This window comes from Tiliqua scincoides, chromosome 12 (assembly GCF_035046505.1).
Source record: "Tiliqua scincoides isolate rTilSci1 chromosome 12, rTilSci1.hap2, whole genome shotgun sequence".
Classification (NCBI taxonomy): domain Eukaryota; kingdom Metazoa; phylum Chordata; class Lepidosauria; order Squamata; family Scincidae; genus Tiliqua; species Tiliqua scincoides.
This window is the reverse complement of record NC_089832.1, coordinates 13,682,079-13,697,674: the sequence shown is the minus strand read 5'-3', so window position 1 is coordinate 13,697,674 and position 15,596 is coordinate 13,682,079. Positions and strand designations below refer to the sequence as shown.

The window sequence follows — 15,596 nt, the reverse complement described above, 5'->3', positions numbered from 1 at the left end:
ACATCCTCAGAGGTTTCATCAGGATAAATACCAGCCTGGCAAAGGACGCAAATTAGGAACATAAGAACATAAGAACAGCCCCACTGGATCAGGCCATAGGCCCATCTAGTCCAGCTTCCTGTATCTCACAGCGGCCCACCAAATGCCCCAGGGAGCACACCAGATAACAAGAGACCTCATCCTGGTGCCCTCCCCTACATCTGGCATTCTGACTTAACCCATTTCTAAAATCAGGAGGTTGCGCATACACATCATGGCTTGTACCCCATAATGGATTTTTCCTCCAGAAACTCGTCCAATCCCCTTTTAAAGGCATCTAGGCTAGACGCCAGCACCACATCCTGTGGCAAGGAGTTCCACAGACCGACCACGCGCTGAGTAAAGAAATATTTTCTTTTGTCTGTCCTAACCCGCCCAACACTCAATTTTAGTGGATGTCCCCTGGTTCTGGTATTATGTGAGAGTGTAAAGAGCATCTCCCTATCCACTCTGTCCATCCCCTGCATAATTTTGTATGTCTCAATCATGTCCCCCCTCAAGCGTCTCTTTTCTAGGCTGAAGAGGCCCAAACGCCGTAGCCTTTCCTCATAAGGAAGGTGCCCCAGCCCCGTAATCATCTTAGTCGCTCTCTTTTGCACCTTTTCCATTTCCACTATGTCTTTTTTGAGATGCGGCGACCAGAACTGGACACAATACTCCAGGTGTGGCCTTACCATCGATTTGTACAACGGCATTATAATACTAACCGTTTTGTTCTCAATACCCTTCCTAATGATCCCAAGCATAGAATTGGCCTTCTTCACTGCCGCCGCACATTGGGTCGACACTTTCATCGACCTGTCCACCACCACCCCAAGATCTCTCTCCTGATCTGTCACAGACAGCTCAGAACCCATCAGCCTATATCTAAAGTTTTGATTTTTTGCCCCAATGTGCATGACTTTACACTTACTGACATTGAAGCGCATCTGCCATTTTGCTGCCCATTCTGCCAGTCTGGAGAGATCCTTCTGGAGCTCCTCACAATCACTTCTGGTCTTTACCACTCGGAAAAGTTTGGTGTCATCTGCAAACTTTGCCACTTCACTGCTCAACCCTGTCTCCAGGTCATTTATGAAGAGGTTGAAAAGCACCGGTCCCAGGACAGATCCTTGGGGCACACCGCTTTTCACCTCTCTCCATTGTGAAAATTGCCCATTGACACCCACTCTCTGCTTCCTGGCCTCCAACCAGTTCTCAATCCACGAGAGGACCTGTCCTCTAATTCCCTGACTGTGGAGTTTTTTCAGTAGCCTTTGGTGAGGGACCGTGTCAAACGCCTTCTGAAAGTCCAGATATATAATGTCCACGGGTTCTCCCGCATCCACATGCCTGTTGACCTTTTCAAAGAATTCTATAAGGTTTGTGAGGCAAGACTTACCCTTACAGAAGCCATGCTGACTCTCCCTCAGCAAGGCCTGTTTGTCTATGTGTTTTGAGATCCTATCTTTGATGAGGCATTCCACCATCTTACCCGGTATAGATGTTAGGCTGATCGGCCTATAGTTTCCCGGGTCCCCCCTCTTTCCCTTTTTAAAAATAGGAAGATGGGAAATGGTTCAAAGCAGAGGGAGTGCTGTGGCTTGGGGAAGCATGTGGATGGGTAGGAGACTTAGGGAGCCCACTGGAATCTGGGGAGTCTTGGCCAAAGCAGCCCTTCCAAACCAAAGTCTACAGCAGGAATCAACTCATCTAGGACCCCTCACCTTGTCCAAACCGAGCCTGAGCCTCAAAACAAAATGTTTCATCAGCAGCCATTTCGTGTGCATGCTGCAAATTGCAGCAGCACCGCAACATTGCCACGGTTTACAACCACACCCACTGGACCAGGTAAGTGTCATTTCTGGGTCCTGGCCCACCTGTTGAAAACCTCTGGCTAGCCCACCTCATTGGGCTATTTGTAAGGAAAAATGGGGGCAACGGGCCTGGAGCAAGTGGGATATTTTAAGTGCTACAGGCGTGGCAACAGCAACAGTGAGAGGTTGTAACCTCATTACCTACTGCTTAAAGCACTGATTAATTAACTTGGTGGTTAGATTTCTCTCCTGCCTTTCCATCCGCATGTTCAGGGTGGACAACAAAAATAACCAGCAGCAAAATGGTTATAGCAATTTGACGGGCGATTTTTAGATAGCTGTGCCCAGGAAAACACCTGGGGAACAGTGTATGTAATGTGTGGATGAAGCCCGAACAAGGAACTTCTGGTGTTTTCTTAACCAGTCTTTGATTATTTTTTTTAAGTGCAATAATTTTCAGTCCCCTCTTTCTCCCTCTCTCATAGCGCCTTCAAAGCTTGCCACCCCAAAATCAAGAGCTTCTATTTTGCAACAGATTGCCTGGAAGAAATGAATAGGTAAGATGCATTTATATACGGTCTTGAACTAGAACCGTTTTGTTTGGCTATATATATTTTTGGAGGGGCCAAACGAAAGAGACTGTTTCAGCTCCTCTGTGTATATTGAGGTTCCCAGGGCTCTCAACAGATAAACTGTACAGGTTGAGACTAATTATTCACGTGGGTTCCTTCCAAGCACTCATGTGGATGGCAAAAAAATGCGCTATAGCAAATCCATTTAAAAAACAAAATTTCTTTGCTCCGGTGATTTAAAAACAGCCTTGCTGACCTTTTGACTCTAAGGTAAGAGTAATTAAGAAGATAATCCATCAATCAGTCCTCCTCCAACCGCCTCACTCAGCCCCTCCCTTCACCAATGCAAATGTGCTCAGGGGGAAGGGAGGGGCCGCTGGAGAGAGAAGGATTGATGGATTGTCAGCCAGCTGCCCTCTCTCTGTCATTAAGGAGGCTATTGTTAAAGGACTGTTCAGTTTTTTAAACTGATTTTAAAGCGGTGCATTTTCCCCTTCTCCAGGGATCAGCACATTCCTTCTCATTTGCAGGGGCCATTCCTGTTGAGTCAAATCCAGTGTATAAAAAATCCGTGTATAAATAGGCTGGACCTGTACTGCTAAATCTACTGAATGTGGTTGTGTAGTTTGTCTGCAGCATGGACATTGGGTTGGATTAACTAGGATATATGTAGACCACAAAGTCGGGCACTAGTCAGACTGGCCCTCCTCCAAGTATTGTACTGTTATCTACAAACATGCAAGTTTTGCTGGCATCCACATTTGTCTGCATTTGTGAATCGAATATACCCACGCACACTTTACATCTATGTATATTTGTTGAGTATACATGTTGCCATTATTCCTAGTAGCTTCTCATACAGGGCCGGATCCAAGACCTTCCAGAAGATGAGGCAGCATGCCAGCCACGTTCTCCCTCTCCCTCCCACTCACTAATTCAAAGAGGAATGGACCAGAAGAGGAAGTATAAAGGATGGTGATGGGGTAGAGCACAGGCCCTCCACACTTCCTCTTCCAGTCCGTTCCTTTTTAAAACCAGAGAGCTTGAGGAGGAAGTAGATCAAAGGCAGGTTGGAGCAGACAGATGAGACTATCTCAGACAGCCGCATGAATGGGCCAGCCTTCATTTCAGAGTTGGCCAGGTGTCTTAAGCTTCAAAGTGGGAGTTACATCAAGTACCTTCAAAATGTGTTATGTCTATATGCTATTATATTTCTGTTAGCACATGTACATTCCCTCCAACATTTCACATCAAGTCCAATTACTGCCTGCAGTATTCATTTACTCTATAATAACTTCCCAGACAGAGAGAGCCTTCACACTCGCCCTTTTCACTGAAGTGGCCATCTGTTGTTCACTCACTTTCTATGCAGCATCCATTTGCTGCCAGTTTCAGATTTTCTACTTCCAGTATCTTCTACATACCCCTACCGTATTTTTGCAGACCAGATTTGATTAGACTTTTTCTTTTAACTTTACTTTTTTTCTTTTTTTTCTTTTTTTTGGTTAAGGAAAAATGAAGTTGAAGCTCCAGCCTGTTAGTGTGTGAACAAAGTATTTTTAAGGCTACTCTGGCTGCTGTGCCTTTAAATTGAGTATATCACCTTTGCAGATTCAGCCTGCTTTATTGCTTCCAGCTAGAGAGTAAATGCCCCTTGAATAAGTTTTCTGAGTTGCCGCACATCAGAATCTGTTTCTGGATTGGCAGAGTGTGGAAGTCGTTCTTTTCTGTTCTGTTCTTTTAATCGTGAAACAGTACCATGAATACAGTGGGCTGTTGCATCTCCTGAGCAATCTAAGGGCCAAATCCTATCCAGCTTTCCGGCAACAGTGTAACCCTGCCAGTGGTGCATGCACTGCATGCCATGGTAGGGGGACAGCCACAGAGGCCTTCTCCATGTAAGGGAAAGTTTGTTGAGCTGAGGTGCTGAGCTGGCACTGGAAAGTTGAAAAGAATTGGGCCCTTAAGGGGCAGATTTGCTCTAACAGAGGTACAACATATGGGGGGAGAAGGAAAGAAGAAAAGAAACTGAACATGAAAGAAAAGCTGGTCTGTTTTATGTTATGTTTACATCAGTGGAGAGGTTTTTATGCTTTCTCTGATTGCTGTAATTTGGGTATTTTTTCCTTTTCTATTGAAATCAAGTGCTCTTGCCTATTATTTTCTTGCTGACAAACAAAAGTTGATAGCACTGAAAAGCAGAATTACTTTTATTTATGTCTTGATATTTTCCACAACGCAATCACAGACCTTTTAAACATAGTTCTGCTGGGTGCATGGTGGTGGTGGCGGCAAGGTGGGTAGTAACAAAATCCTAGCATTTCCAAAAGATATTTTATTTCTCATCTTCCTAACAGCTAGTATGGTTTTTTGGCGTGGTCTCTTTTGGGTAGACCAGTGGATTTTTCTTGCTTTGCTCTTAGAATTGTTGCATATAAGTAGCAGTCATGGACTTGTGCAAGGAAAGCGCCCTACAGGTAGACCACAGCTGCGATACAAGGTCATCTGCAAGAGGGATCTGAAGGCCTTAGGAGTGGACCTCAACAGGTGGGAACCCCTGGCCTCTGAGCGGCCCGCTTGGAGACAGGCTGTGCAGCATGGCCTTTCCCAGTTTGAAGAGACACTTGGCCAACAGTCTGAGGCTAAGAGGCAAAGAAGGAAGGCCCATAGCCAGGGAGACAGACCAGGGACAGACTGCACTTGTTCCCAGTTTGGAAGGGATTGTCACTCGCGAATCAGCCTTTTCAGCCACACTAGACGCTGTTCCAGAACCGCCATTCAGAGCGCGATACCAGAGTCTTTCGAGACTGAAGGTTGCCAACATGGAGTTCACCTGTGATGGCAGAGCAGCTGCTACTCCTCCTTGTGTGGTGATGTGCTAGCCGCTGTTCCTCCCACTCCCTTGATTAGAAAAGAAAGAGCGTTATGGAATGGAAGAGGAATTTGGAGGAAGAGAAAGTGAAGGGCTAGAGCATCTCTGACACTCTAGCCCACTACTCTCTTCTCCTCCACACTTGCTCTTCTGCTCTGTCCCTTTTCTTTCCAGCCCAAGGAGTGGGAGGAGAAAGAAGTGCAGTGGAAGTGAGTTAGGCAGATAGAGGTAGCACCCTGTGCTAATCTGCTGCTTGAGGCAACCGCCTCTGTTGACTACATCGATGAGCCAGCCCTGGTTATGTCCATCGGGAGCCAGAAAAAGCTGTACTCTGGTTGTATTACAGTTTTAATACCTAGTTATATTGGGGTACTTGTGAATTTATTACAATGTAACTGGCCAGTGTGGGGAACTAGATCCAGGACTGTGTATGAATCTTCAGTCTGATCTAGAAGGACTCTTCTTATGAACGCCCATTCCCAGGGCTGGCTTCCCATTTTCAAGCGAGACACAAGACATTTGGCATCTAAGCCAGGATTGCATCTGTATTGGGTCACAGAAGGGTTAAGGATCAACAGACAGAGATTCTCCTACAACCCACCTGGCTGTTCTGATGGATCTCTCCTGCTGTTCTGCTGGTTACAGACAGACCTTGCTTTGCAAAATTAATGCCCAGACATCATTTTGCCAGGTCTGCCCTAATGCACTTGTGTTCTCTGCCATGAATTAATTATGAAATTGATACATTTGTCCCCAGTTTGTCTTGGCCGCTCAGCGCCTAGTAAAGCCAAACACACACACGCACATATATTCCATCGCACGAAAACACTTGGAAATAAGAGAGTTCCTTCCTGGACTGTGTATCTGGATGTACTGCACGGTATTTATCACATCTGCAGAAACCAGCAGAGAATGTGATATTTATTCATACAGTTGATCCCATTTAGGAATCCAAATGGGAGCTGAGGGTGCATTTTGTGGCTGGATCCAAAGGTTGCCCGCATTAATTCCAGTTAGAGAAAAGCAGTGAAATTAATATTTAAGTTCCCTCCTACAGATGATGCTTGCTGAAGACTGCAGAGAATCCTTGGCTGAAACACAATACTTTGGCTTTGGTGTTGACAAAGCAAGAAAAAAGCAAAGCCGAAAGCCGCCATTTGAAATGCATGTGGGCTATTGAAGAGATGAGAAAGACACAATACTGAGTTTTAATCTGATCAGTGGGAATACTTTGCATTGCTGTTAAGTAATTGAAAACAGGCACATTGTGGTTATTTTCTTTAAAAAAAAAAATAGGATACTACTGTAAGCTAAGAGTTGGGGTGCCAACTTTCCAGGATTGGCCTGGAGCCTCTAGAAATCAGCATCAATCTCCAGATGACCACTGAAAGCAATCCTGAAGATTTTCACAGGGTCTCCAGAAACTTCCAACATCGCATCATGTTGTGTGTGTGTGGCGGGGGGGGGGGGGCTTTGCAGAGATGTTTAGTCAGAGTTGGCAACCCTAGTGATGTGTTCTTGTTAGAATTTTTCATGTCCCAACTGTGAGAAATCAAGCATGCTCAGGGCCAGCCTGTCCTAAGGCTGACTGACTGGTAGTTGCTTTGGGGAGTGGATTGATGGGGCAGCTGTCTTCATCTGCCCACCTGTCCCTGCTGCTCCTCTTCTTCCCATTCACTGGATTTAAAAGGGAAAAGGGGGAAGTGTGGGGGGTGAGGAGAGTAGTGGGCTAGACTGCTGAGAGCTAGAACAGACAAAAGAAAATATTTCTTTACTCAGCGTGTGGTCGGTCTGTGGAACTCCTTGCCACAGGATGTGGTGATGGCATCTGGCCTGGACGCCTTTAAAAGGGGATTGGACACATTTCTGGAGGAAAAATCCATTACGGGGTACAAGCCATGATGTGCATGTGCAACCTCCTGATTTTAGAAATGGGTTATGTCAGAATGCCAGATGCAAGGGAGGGCACCAAGATGAGGTCTCTTGTTATCTGGTGTGCTCCCTGGGGCATTTGGTGGGCCGCTGTGAGATACAGGAAGCTGGACTAGATGGGCCTATGGCCTGATCCAGTGGGGCTGTTCTTATGTTCTTATGTTCTTAACTTACGCTCAGCAGGAAACCTAACATAAGGAGAGTTCTGCTGGATCTGGCCTGTCTAGGCCAGCATTCCATTTCACACAGTGACCCACTAACTACCTCTGGGAAGTCCACAAACAAGAGATGACAGTAGACGTCTCTCCTGTTACTCTCCCGCTGCTACATTCCTGCAAGTGATATTGAAGACACACGGCCTATGGAGGTAGCATATAACGATTGTAATGAATGCCCACAGACGTCTCTGTAAATTGATCTAGTCCCCTTTCACAGCCATCTAAACCAGTGACCATCACCTCATCTTGTGGTAGCTAATTTCACAGGGCAAATTATACACTATGTCAAGAAGTACTTCCTTTGTCCTAAATACCCCACCAATCAGAGCCCTCTGAGAACATAAGAACATAAGAACAGCCCCACTGGATCAGGCCATAGGCCCATCTAGTCCAGCTTCCTGGATCTCACAGCAGCCCACCAAATGCCCCAGGGAGCACACCAGATAACAAGAGACCTCATCCTGGTGCCCTCCCCTACATCTGGCATTCTGACTTAACCCATTTCTAAAGAACCAGCCAAATGTGGTTCTTTATGATATACACATTTTCCAGTTTGGAATATCCATTATTCCAAATTCCTCTTCCCAACATCATTCACACTTCATAAATCTAGATGTGCACCACCTAAAAGCTGCGTGCTGTGTGCTGTGACAAGGCTTTTCGTACATTGTGCTGTTGATGAGTAACACAGTCCCTGAGCCTGCATCGATTTTGGAATGATAGTTCTTACAGAGAAGTCTAAAAGTGCATCAAGGCTACAAATTTTTTTTTTCCCCCAAGGTAAATGTAGACCAATTCTTGGAAATCTGAAATAACCCCATGGCAGTTTTTGATCTGGGTGCCTAGTGCTCTTGGGTTGGGATGCCTATCCTGGATGTATTGTGGATAATTTCACATGATAGCTCATAAGAGCCTTGTATTTTGCAGAGGCTTTTATACCTCTCAGTAGGAGGCAGCCTGCAAATTCTGTAAGTCGGCCCTCCTGCTAGCAGCACAAATTTCAAAGAATATTGTAGGAAGAGTTCCAGTGAATCCAGCTAACGTTCTCCTATAAAAGACATCCACCAAAGCTAGTGATACCAACTCAGCCTCTTCTCTTGCCAGCAGGTATAGAAGACTTGGGAGAGAGACGGGGTCTTTACCATTTCACCAGGATATGGGGACAGTTAAGAAATATGGGGGGGGTGTACCCGCTCATCTCGTACCCGTGGTTTCATTTATTTTCGAATCATCAGGGGCCCCCCGCCTGCTATGTTCCCCTCACCTCCAGAGGGTCTTCTGAGCCCTACAGAGGTTGTGCACATCCACCCCCGCCTCTGCAAGGCTCTGCAAGGCAAAACCAGAAGTGACTTTTTATAACAATAATAATAATAATAATAACAGGTATTTATATACCGCCTTTCTTGGTCTTTATTCAAGACTTTGTTCAAGGCGGTTTACATAGGCAGGCTATTTAAACCCCGTAGGGATTTTTACAATTGAAAGAAGGTTCTATCTTTTAAGAACCACGACATTCAGATGTTTCTTTCTGATCTGGTTTCACATTGTGGCCTCCATCCTCCCACGCTCAGAGCAGATTGAATAGCTCGGCTTCAGCTTGTCAGCTGCTTCAAGGTCGCACGGTGCCGGTGGCCTCGAACTGGCGACCTTATGGATGTTATCTTCAGGCAGACGGAAGCTCTACCCTCTAGACCAGACCTCCTGCCCTTTATCTGCCTTTTTATCTGCCTTCAATAGGAATTATGAGGGCTTCCTTGGTTTACAATCATAGAATATGCTCCATGTGTTCCATTGTAGAACTCCAGACATAAGACATTTGCCCTTGCAGCTGTCCCTGATTGAGCATTTTTCTTTTTCTTCTCAGCTCTGTCTTGAATGGTATGAACGGTGCGCACTTAAACCAAGCACGCGGCCAACTCTCCTCTCTGAAGGTGGTTGATCACATCTAATTTCACATCAGTTGTGATTGTTTTTTGTGCCTTTTTAGCTTTAGGCTCCTCAGACAAGGCAGATGGACTTTCCCAGATATGGTTGATGGGAAAAGCAGTTTCATAGCCAAACATGTGGGGGCGCATGCAGGAAGTTTGACTGCATTTTTTCAAAATTTTTGAGTGTAAACTACATTTTTGGTATTAATTAAACAAGTACGCTCTTCCAAAGATGTCTAAATTCAACAGGGGTCAAAGGAGAGGTCCCTGCAGGTTGATGTGGCACCATCTGTGTGCATGGTGGTTTACGAGACACAGCCCAAGACCTCCTGGCATGTGAACAAGGTCTTTGTTCTGTGCGGCTCACCTTCTGGAATTTGTGTAAGTACGTGCGTGTCATATGCATGCTGCAAAGAAGATTGACAACACCAAGTTGCTGGAAACTAAGAACTTAGTTTTCTCTAGGCTTATGATGATTATCGACCTGTGGCTCTAACTTCAGTAATTATGAAGTGTTTTGAGAGGCTGGTGTTGAAACATATTAAGTCTGGTCTTCCACCCACCTTGGACCGTTGTCAGTTTGCATACAGGAGTAATGCGTTGACTGATGATGCCATCTCTATTGTTTTACATACAGTCCTGCGTCATTTGGAACAACGGGGTACATATGTACGGCTGTTATTTGTGGATTATAGTTCTGCTTTTAACACCATTCTACCTAGCAGGCTGTTTTTTAAAATGACTAGTTTGGGCATACAGCAAGACATTTGTCTGTGGATAAAGGACTTTTTGACAAATAGGCCACAGTCAGTTAGGATGGGCTCTTATCTTTCTTCCACTCTTGATATTAAATACAGGAGTTCCCCAAGGTTGTGTGCTGAGCCCCTTCCTCTATTCCCCGTATATTCCCCATGATTGTACCCCATCACGTAACACCAATGAAATTATAAAATTTCAGACGATACTACAGTGGTGGGGCTTGTTAGCGGGAATGATGAGTCTGCTTATAGGAAGGAGGTACAGGAGTGGTTATTGTGGTACAAAGAAAATAATCTCTCACTTAACATCAAAAAAAACTAAAGAACTTATAATTGACTTCTGGAAAAAGAGGGATGTACACACACCATTATACATAAATGGTGAGGAGGTGGAGAGGGTTGCTAGTTTCAAATTCCTAGCTATTTACATCACAGAGGACCTCTCATGGACTATTAACACCAGCATGTTGATAAAAAAGGCACAAAAGCGGTTATATTCTTTGAGGAAGCTTGGGAGGTTAAATTTGTCACAGCAGCTGCTTGTGTCTTACTATCGTTGCACCATTGAGAGTGTCCTAACCTATGATATCTTGGTGTGGCACGGAAATTGCTCTGCAGGGGACAAAAAAGCTCTGCAGAGAATTATTAAGATCGCGCAGCACATCATCAACCTTCATCTACCAGCTTTGGAGGACATCTATACATCTTGCTGTCTGCAGAAGTCAGAAAGTATTCTGAGAGAGCCCTTCCATCCAGCTCATAAGTTGCCTTTGGGTAGACAATACAGAACTACGTATTAGAGCAGCACCACACGATTCCTGAACAGTTTTTATCCCACAGCCATAATTATGTTGAATAAGGCGATATAGTCGTTACCATGCTCCTGAGCATTATGGTCTGTTATACTGTTTTTATATTATGATGCATGTCGTATAGAATGTGTAGGTGAGTGTGTAATGACTGTTGGAATTGTTGTATATATTTATGCTTGTATCTCAAAGGTGCATAAATTTCGTTGTGCTGTAGCACAATGACAATAAATAAAGTTACTAGTTACTACTACTAGTTACTAGTTACTAGCTTAGTGACAGCAGGGACCAGGCTTCTCCTCCCCACCGACCCATACACCTTGAGAGACCCCACAGCAATGCAAAGGCTTCAGGAGACACCTCCATTTGTAAATGGGGTGCTAGGCACTGTTGCAGCATGAATGTCTGGGCCAATGTTGCCCCTTTGATGGTTGTGGGGCCTCAGCCAATGCTTGACCCCTGCTGCTGTCCCTGCAGAAAAACCAATTGGTTCAAAAAACAAAGGGAGTTGCAATCTGCCCATGAAAATCTTCTCCAAATAAATGCACTTTGACTTCTCACCTAACAAAAGCACTCTTCATACTTGTGAGTTTGAATGTTTGCCCAGCTTCCTGGTTCCATGTTGCCTTTTCCCTTCTGGAAAGTGGAGAGAACCTTCAGTGGGCGGGGAGGTGCGATGGAGCGCAGAGGTGGGATGGTATTATTGTCCACCAATGTGCCCTTTCCATACAACTGTAACCCCAGTCCCAATTTTCCTGGTTCCTGTGTATTGCTGTCTAGGACTGACTCATCCATGAGGTCACTTTGAGGCAGTTGCCTCAGGTCACAAATTGGCAGGGATAGCCTGCCCCTAATGCTTTCCTTCTCCTATCCTTTGGATTAGAAAAGAAGGAGGGGGATGAACTGGAGGAGGAAGTCAAGAGGAGAGAAGAGTGATGGGCTAGAGCACCCCTTCTGCTCCTTTTTCCTATTCCATTTTTTTTTTTAAATCCAGGAAGCAGGGGGAAGTGTGACAATCATGGCTGGTGCAGTCTCAGGTAAGGAGAGGTGACATTTGACTTGCCATTTCAGATGCTGGAAGGTCTCGGGCCAGGCCTGAATCTGTCTCCAATTTTTGAAGAGCTTGTTGTTAATCAGGTTCTCCCCCCTCCCGCCCCCCAATTTTGGTTTTTGCTTCAGAACCTTTGAAGGAACAAAAACACTCTTATTAGATCACTTGTGAAAACCACTCAGGCAGAATTAATGAGTTTTCCACTAAGCTATGGGGGAAAACATGCATTGCTATTTCCATCCCAACTCTTTTCAATTGTATTTCCATTCATTTGTAAAGCAATTAGGACCATGTCAGGGCTTATATAGTTTTTGAGGCACTTTCTAGTAATTTTATATATTGCACGTATATATGTCGGGCTGCCACCATCCTCAACCGTGGGTTGTGCACAGTTTGCAAAGCTTATTGACCTGCCATATTGTGCTTCATAAATAACATTTTGACATCAAATTGTCCTTCAGCACAACGAGTCCCTTGCTGGCATCTGGTAAATTATTTTCCCTGGCATATTACTGTGGGATGCCTTGCAAAGTGAATCAGGCGAGATTTTAATGAGAAATGTCCTTTTTTTGTGTGTGCCAAAGAATTGCCTTCCATCTGTGCCTGTGTTGCAACCAGGAGACACTCAGCATCAGAAAAGAGGTCTCTATTTAGAGATTCTGCTGATGCTCCCAATAAAAGTGGTCTTTGAAACCCTTTTTTTGTGTGACGTGTGTACAGTAGTCAAGTGTGTACAGTTTAAGTTTGGTGTCTTCCTTGTTGCAGGCATCTGAAGGGCTTGGGGGAATATGGAATATTATTCCCTCACAGAAGCACTCAGGCTCTAGCATCCATTGAGTGCCTTGATAGCAGCAGCAAGGGAAGGGTTGAAGAAAGCCACGGCACAGGGTGACCACATCCTAGACCCAGCACAAATATGTCAACAGAATTATGTTTGCATTTGTATTCTTTCCTGTTCCTATCCATGGACAAATTGGGGGTGGGGGATACAGTGCAGTAGAGCAGCATTTCTCAACCAGTGGTACTTGCACCACTAGTGATACTTGAGGTATTCATAAGACGCCCCCCCTTCCGGTCTGGCAGCAAGACCAGCAACACAATGCAACAAGCAGCGGCAATAGGAGGCTCAGCTTGGCAGGCAAAGCTCTAGCATCTTTTCTTGTGCTCAAAAAAGCCCTGCTGTCTGCCCTGAGCTTTTTACTGCTGTTTAATGCATCAGGCCTGGCCTCCCAATCTGGAAGTAACTTGCAATGGCATCATCACCAGTTACTTCCAGTGGTACTCGGTCATGTCGTGAGAATGGATGATGGCCGGATCCCAAAGGATCTCCTCTATGGAGAACTCGTGCAAGGAAAGCGCCCTGCAGGTAGACCACAGCTGCGATACAAGGGCATCTGCAAGAGGGATCTGAAGGCCTTAGGAGTGGACCTCAACAGGTGGGAAACCCTGGCCTCTGAGCGGCCCGCTTGGAGGCAGGCTGTGCAGCATGGCCTTTCCCAGTTTGAAGAGACACTTGGCCAACAGTCTGAGGCTAAGAGGCAAAGAAAGAAGGCCCATAGCCAGGGAGACAGACCAGGGACAGACTGCACTTGCTCCCAGTGTGGAAGGGATTGTCACTCCTGAATTGGCCTTTTCAGCCACACTAGACGCTGTTCCAGAACCACCTTTCAGAGCGCAATACCATAGTCTTTCGAGACTGAAGGTTGCCAACTAAGCAACTTCCAAGAGGTGGACCATGCAAAGTAGTACTGCGGGGGATAAATGTTGAGAAACATAGTAGAGCATATGTTCAACATGCATGTTTGCAAAATTTCATTCTCCAGCATCCACAGGGAAAAGATTGCCAAGAGCAGGGCATACAGGAACGGCCTTATATGGAGATAGTTCAGTTCCCATAGGATTGGGATCTGAGTCATCTAAAGATTTGTATTGGCAACCTTCAGTCTCGAAAGACTATGGTATCGCGCTCTGAAAGGTGGTTCTGGCACAGCGTCTAGTGTGGCTGAAAAGGCCAATCCGGGAGTGACAATCCCTTCCACACCAGGAGCAAGTGCAGTCTGTCCCTGGTCTGTCTCCCTGGCTATGGGCCTTCCTTCTTTGCCTCTTAGCCTCAGACTGTTGGCAAAGTGTCTCTTCAAACTGGGAAAGGCCATGCTGCACAGCCTGCCTCCAAGCGGGCCGCTCAGAGGCCAGGGTTTCCCACTTGTTGAGGTCCATCCCTAAGGCCTTCAGATCCCTCTTGCAGATGTCCTTGTATCGCAGCTGTGGTCTACCTGTAGGGCGCTTTCCTTGCACGAGTTCTCCATAGAGGAGATCCTTTGGGATCCGGCCATCATCCATTCTCACGACATGACCAAGCCAACGCAGGCGTCTCTGTTTCAGCAGTGAATACATGCTAGGGATTCCAGCACGTTCCAGGACTGTGTTGTTTGGAACTTTGTCCTGCCAAGTGATGCCGAGGATGCGTCGGAGGCAGCGCATGTGGAAAGCGCTCAGTTTCCTCTCCTGTTGTGGGCGAAGAGTCCATGACTCGCTGCAGTACAGAAGTGTACTCAGGACGCAAGCTCTGTAGACCTGGATCTTGGTATGTTCCGTCAGCTTCTTGTTGGACCAGACTCTCTTTGTGAGTCTGGAAAACGTGGTAGCTGCTTTACCGATGCGCCTGTTTAGCTCGGCATCGAGAGAATGAGTGTCGGAGATCGTTGAGCCAAGGTACACAAAGTCATGGACAACCTCCAGTTCACGCTCAGAGATTGTAATGCAGGGAGGTGAGTCCACATCCTGAACCATGACCTCCATCTAAAGATATAAGGCTATATTTTGTAATTGCCAATCTTTAGATAGTGGCTGGAGGAAAAAAAAAATCTGTTTAGACCTTGAAGGAAGAAAAAGGTTTTTAACATCTGATCTGCAGAAATTCATCCCCAGGGAGGCTGTAACTCTAATTCTGAATGTCAGTAGTTTTCATCCACTAGCATCACAACCCCAGGTCTTTTTTTTTTTTTTTAATGTGTTTGCATTCAGAATGATAGCCAGAATCTCTTTTGCCACCACATCTTACAATTCTCATTTCTTGTAATTTCGTCCCCTCAAGAGGTGAAAAAGTGATACGATGCAATTGTCTTTTCTGGCATTTTATATAAAGAAAAAAGAAAAAAAAATGTCACTGAATTCTGTAACTGTGGGCATTTCTGTACATCTTTAAGAGGAAGCTAGTAGTTTCGGGGAGGGGAAGCTTAGTAGATTTTTGGAATCTTGGTCTGAGCAGATAATGACATAATTAGTGATGTATACATTTCTGGTATGTTTCGTGCACACACAGAAAAGCACCCATGTTTTCAGATGTTTTTAAATGTATCTCAGTTCCAGTTCCCACATTATGTTAGAAAAGCTGCAACCTACACACCTGAAAGTCTTGTTTAACTCAGTGCAACTTACTTCTCCATAGACATACATAGGATTGCTTTGTTGTTAAAGGAAATGTGTGAACATCAGCACATACTCAAATAATGAATGTTTACTACCTCTAATTCCCAAAGGCCCAAAGCAGAAATGCTTAGATTGTTGAAATAGCCGTTGCTACCTATAGCCACAGCTGGTCCATCTACAGGAGAGAGTGGT

General features: G+C 45.4%; 1 protein-coding gene across 1 annotated transcript in view; it reads left to right on the top strand.

The window, feature by feature from the left end:
* LOC136663086 (connector enhancer of kinase suppressor of ras 2-like) overlaps nucleotides 1-15,596 on the top strand; it is a 319,906-nt gene that overhangs the window by 290,568 nt on the left and 13,742 nt on the right. The window contains exon 19 of the mRNA XM_066640022.1: nucleotides 2,321-2,392. Within this exon, the coding sequence (XP_066496119.1) occupies nucleotides 2,321-2,392 (72 nt within the window). The remainder of the gene's footprint in view (nucleotides 1-2,320; nucleotides 2,393-15,596) is intronic.